General features: G+C 37.2%; 1 protein-coding gene across 2 annotated transcripts; it reads right to left on the bottom strand.

Moving 5' to 3' along the window:
• Positions 1-1,198: 1,198 nt before the first annotated feature.
• LOC122058672 (zinc protease PQQL-like) lies at positions 1,199-3,088 on the bottom strand. 2 transcript variants are annotated; one of them, XM_042621326.1, is made up of 2 exons: positions 2,691-3,088; positions 1,199-1,737 (listed from the first exon to the last, which is right to left on the bottom strand). In XM_042621326.1, exons 1-2 carry the CDS (start codon positions 2,827-2,829, stop codon positions 1,379-1,381), a joined length of 498 nt encoding a protein of 165 aa, XP_042477260.1. In that variant the 5' UTR covers positions 2,830-3,088; the 3' UTR covers positions 1,199-1,378. The 2 variants fall into 2 exon arrangements, with proteins under 2 accessions (XP_042477260.1, XP_042477259.1); XM_042621325.1 differs by having other exon boundaries at positions 1,324-1,742; positions 2,691-3,082.
• Positions 3,089-4,170: the final 1,082 nt, after the last annotated feature.

Below are 4,170 nucleotides of genomic sequence, written 5' to 3'. Positions count from 1 at the left end.
TAGTAAATAAATTAGCAAATGAGCAGTAATTTGGACGGTTTGAAAACTGGGAATTTTAGAAGGCGAGAAAACATGGTAAACTGGAATAGATAAGAGAGATTTTGTTTCCTAATAGATATGAAAAGGGGGAGAGTTATAGTATGATGTATTCATCCAATATAATATATTTATAAGAGATAATGGAGGGAAGAGGAATGATCTTGTTTACTAATAAATAAGAAGAGAGAGAATACAGAGAGAATGAAAGGGAGGGAAACATGCATTAAGAGAGAGAATTATACTGAGACACTCATCTTATGAAAAAGAATGAAGGGGATGAGAGTGAGAGAGTTGGGGAGGGGAGAAACGTATGACGATGATACATAAATATTCACCGCTCTCCATAAAGAGGGAAGAGAGAAGAATTGTCTCCTAATAAATAGGATGAGAGGGAGAATTATCTCCAAATAAATAGGATGAGAGGGAGAGAGAGTTGGGAGGGGGAGAAAACGTGAGAGGGTGAGAGGGAAGATTTTTGTTTCCTAATAAAAAAAAAAACATTAGGAATTAATTTAAGGGCGAGTGGTAGCAGGACGTAAGTATTGCAATCTTATTTTCACTTTCTTTTAATATTAATCATTCATTTAAGTTTAGATTAATCTAAAACATCTATTAGTTTTTTATATTATAATTGATTCTTAGTTTTTAGGGTGGAGAGATGACGGATGTGGTTACTTAACTTGTCTAATATTTTTTTATATAAATAAATAAATAAAAAATCCAATATAAACCGACTCCTCCTTCGATTTTGTTGGGAAATCTCAATTCTTTCTCTCTCCTTGCTTTTTCTTCAATGTTGTTCCTTCTTTCTACAGCCGCCATCATCATCATCTCTCTCTCTCAAAATATGATGAGATAAGAAAAAAATCAGCATAATTATTTTCAGGCACTGAGCATATAAGAGACTTGGGCACAGATATCCAAATACCATGTTTACTTATTAATCATCAGGGAAGGGATTTGGACAGTAAAGTTTGCATGCATGGCAAAAGACATATTTGAATTTATAAAGTAAACAAAGCTGTTGAATATCTAGGATTTTATTATTACTTATTGGGTAGATATCATTAACCTATGAGAATTTACCATGAATGCAAATCTTTACTCAAAATTGGTAAATAAAACTTCAACTAGATTGGAGAGCGGTGAAAAAAGAAGAAGAAAGAAGGAACAACCTTGAAGAAGAAGCAAGGAGAGAGAAAAAGAGAGGATCGAGATTTCTAAGCGAAATGAAAGGAGGAGTCCGCTTATATTGGGATTTTTATTATTTATTTATTTAAATATTAATAATACCACTTCCGATAAAATTGCTTGACAGTCTCAGGCGAAACTGTCCGAATCACTTTTTCAAGTCCAATTGGTAGACGCTCAGCATACTGCAATCAGTTAGCAAGTTTAAAGAAGAAACCATGATGCAGAGTAGAAAGTACTTATGGAAGACGGAAAGGGAAATCCTGGCCCCACCAAAGATGCAACATGACTGACAGCATGTCCCGTTAAACAAAGGCTTGTCAACAGGAATGAGAAGCTCATATATGGTTTCATCAGCTGATGTTAAGGCATTCTGACAAGCACCAAACTCTGCCCCATTGCTTTCCAGAAACTTGACAATGTCATGATTTGTGTATTTCTTGGTGGCACTGAAAGCAAGATGCTCTACTATGTGAGCAACTCCCCTCTCATCCTCCTCTTCCAAAACTGAACTGCCATGAACCAAATGAAATGGCCCACTTAAACAATCAGATAGAAGAAGTGTTTGTAAAACAAAAAATAAATAAATTCTTGCTTAACCAAACAGATTTCAATACCAACTTCCAACTGACTGCAGCTATCTACCGTTGTGGTGCCAGTACTGAGAAAATATAGACAAATAAACGCGACAACAGATTTTTTAAATAAAACCTGAAACAAATTTCATTATTCACTGTCCATTAAGGGAAATCCGAAATCGCTGGAATGCATTTCACACATGAGAAACCAGGTGATCTGCTGTGTCCGAGAGTAGCAGTGTACCACCACATACCCAATCCCTAATGTATAACAGAGAAACTAAACCATCTATTAAGACATAAAAATCCGATCAACAAAATCTTTTGTTTAGCTTAATATTGAGATTAACGAAGCCAAACCATTTAAGGCTAGGTTCTTCCAGTCCACTATGACACTATGTAAAAATCAATTACAGAATATGTCTAAGTAATATTGAATAACAAAGAATTCCAGTTCAACAAGTTATATATCACAAGAAACAGCATACCCTGCATTCTTAGCACGAGTTCCTCAAAACCCAAGAGATGGGCCACACAGGGAAATGCTCAAAGCAGTTCCCAGAGATATTGACATTTTTATTTATTTATTTATTTATTCCAAGTTAGCTGCAATCTCCACGAATAACATGACTAGAGGAAAACCCATAAAACATACAGGAGATATTCATAGACGAAATCTATTTTCTCCATTCAAAAAAGATAGTGCTCACAAATTACCAAAGTTCAAAGGCAATAAAAAAACCGAAGGGAAAGGAATCATAAAGGAAAAACAAAGTCCTAAAATTACCAAGTAGAAACAGCCAAAGACAACCGATGGTTTAAGAAGGCAAGAAGAAAGCAAGCAATCGCCCAGAGTGGAGAGAAGAGAAGCAAAGCACTAACCCGGCCTTAATAGCAAGGGCGAGAGCAGCCCGCATTCTGGGCTTAGAATTGGATCGGACGTAGTAACATAGACCATTATCGAGCCTACCATAATCCACTCCAACAGGGTCTTCACCAAGAACATCGTCCATGGACACATTCACCAGCTTCAGAGACCTAAATCCATGCTTCTGTGCTAAACGCCTACTCTCCGCTGGAAGCAAATCCATGGCTTCCCCTATTCCTCTGCTCTGCTCTGCTCTGCTCTCTCTCACTACTCCCCTTTAAAGCTTTGCAAATCTCACTGCCATTTTCAGCTTTTCACTGAACAAATCAAAATTAAATAATTGATGGGAAAATGTTCCACTAATTAGGCACAGAATATTCCTATCATTTCCATTGAAACTTGAAAGTGGTTCGTTTCTCCTGGGAAGTCTGGTCAGAAATATTGTACGTGTGAGTGACGCTGTGACTGAAGTAGTAAACGGACGGTGTAGAAACACTCTCTCCACTGTACAATTGGATCGGAATAAGTTCTCGGGGCCCAACAATACATGTATATATTCCCATCAAATCGCTGAAGGCCGGGCCGCTCCCACTTCTCGGCCGAAAGCTTCTTTTATGGCTCTTCTTACCTCACACGTTGGAATCCAGATCGTCTCTAACACACTGGGTGCTCAATGCATATCCAGCGGCCGGGAGAATGCGGGCACATACTCAAATATATTGGGATGCACACCTAAATTGTTACACACGTGCCTTAACCAGGTAAAATTTGAACTTTTGTGATAGGTGTTGGGCCGGAGGTAGAGAGGACCAATGGATTTTGGCTTGTGACAGCCCATTGCAAAAGGGGGAGGAATGACCCTACTTGCCTATGCATTTCAGGATCCGGCTCCTCTCCTTATCCATGATCGCCTAAGTCTTGCCCATAGCTTCCTAGGCGATCGACACCTATCCTAGATCCATCTAAGGGTTATAGTTGATTCTCAAGAAAATAACCCATCAGACTTTTCTCAACCCATACCTGATAGAAATGAGAGGAAGAAGGATGAACACAAAATAGGGAGTCATCGTTCCTTGAAGGGAGTCCTTTCTCTTTTCTCCCTCCCAAATTAAAAGCTCAAATATGTTGGAATTGTGAAAACCAGGGAGAAGATTTTTCAGATGGAGGGAGGTTTTCTGATTCTTAAAAAAACAAAAAATAAAAAATGATTTTTCAGATCTAAGTTGCAGACATATGAAAGAAAACCAGAAAAAAATAATGGATTTTTCAAATGGAATGGAGGGGGAAAATGATTTTTCATATGGGGAAATGTCTTTTGATTCTAAAAAAAATAAAAATAAAATAAAAATAAAAAATAAAAAGAGATTTTCATATCTAAGTTGCAGACATATGAAAAAAACCCATATAAATAAAGGATTTTTTCAGATGGAGAAAGAAAACCTGGAAAAAAAAAAAGATTTCAAATCCAAGTTGCAACATATGAAAGAAAAATAA

This window comes from Macadamia integrifolia, chromosome 13 (genome assembly GCF_013358625.1).
Source record: "Macadamia integrifolia cultivar HAES 741 chromosome 13, SCU_Mint_v3, whole genome shotgun sequence".
Taxonomy (NCBI): domain Eukaryota; kingdom Viridiplantae; phylum Streptophyta; class Magnoliopsida; order Proteales; family Proteaceae; genus Macadamia; species Macadamia integrifolia.
Note: the sequence above shows the minus strand (reverse complement) of the source record. Positions and strands in the feature narration are given on the sequence as shown.

Coding starts and splice junctions, on each gene's coding strand:
- LOC122058672 (XM_042621325.1), bottom strand. CDS start 2,899: ATGGATTTGCTTCCAGCGGAGAGTAGGCGTTTAGCACAGAAGCATGGA. Junction 1,743..2,690: donor GCCCTTGCTATTAAGGCCGG/GTTAGTGCTTTG, acceptor GGTTCATGGCAG/TTCAGTTTTGGAAGAGGAGG.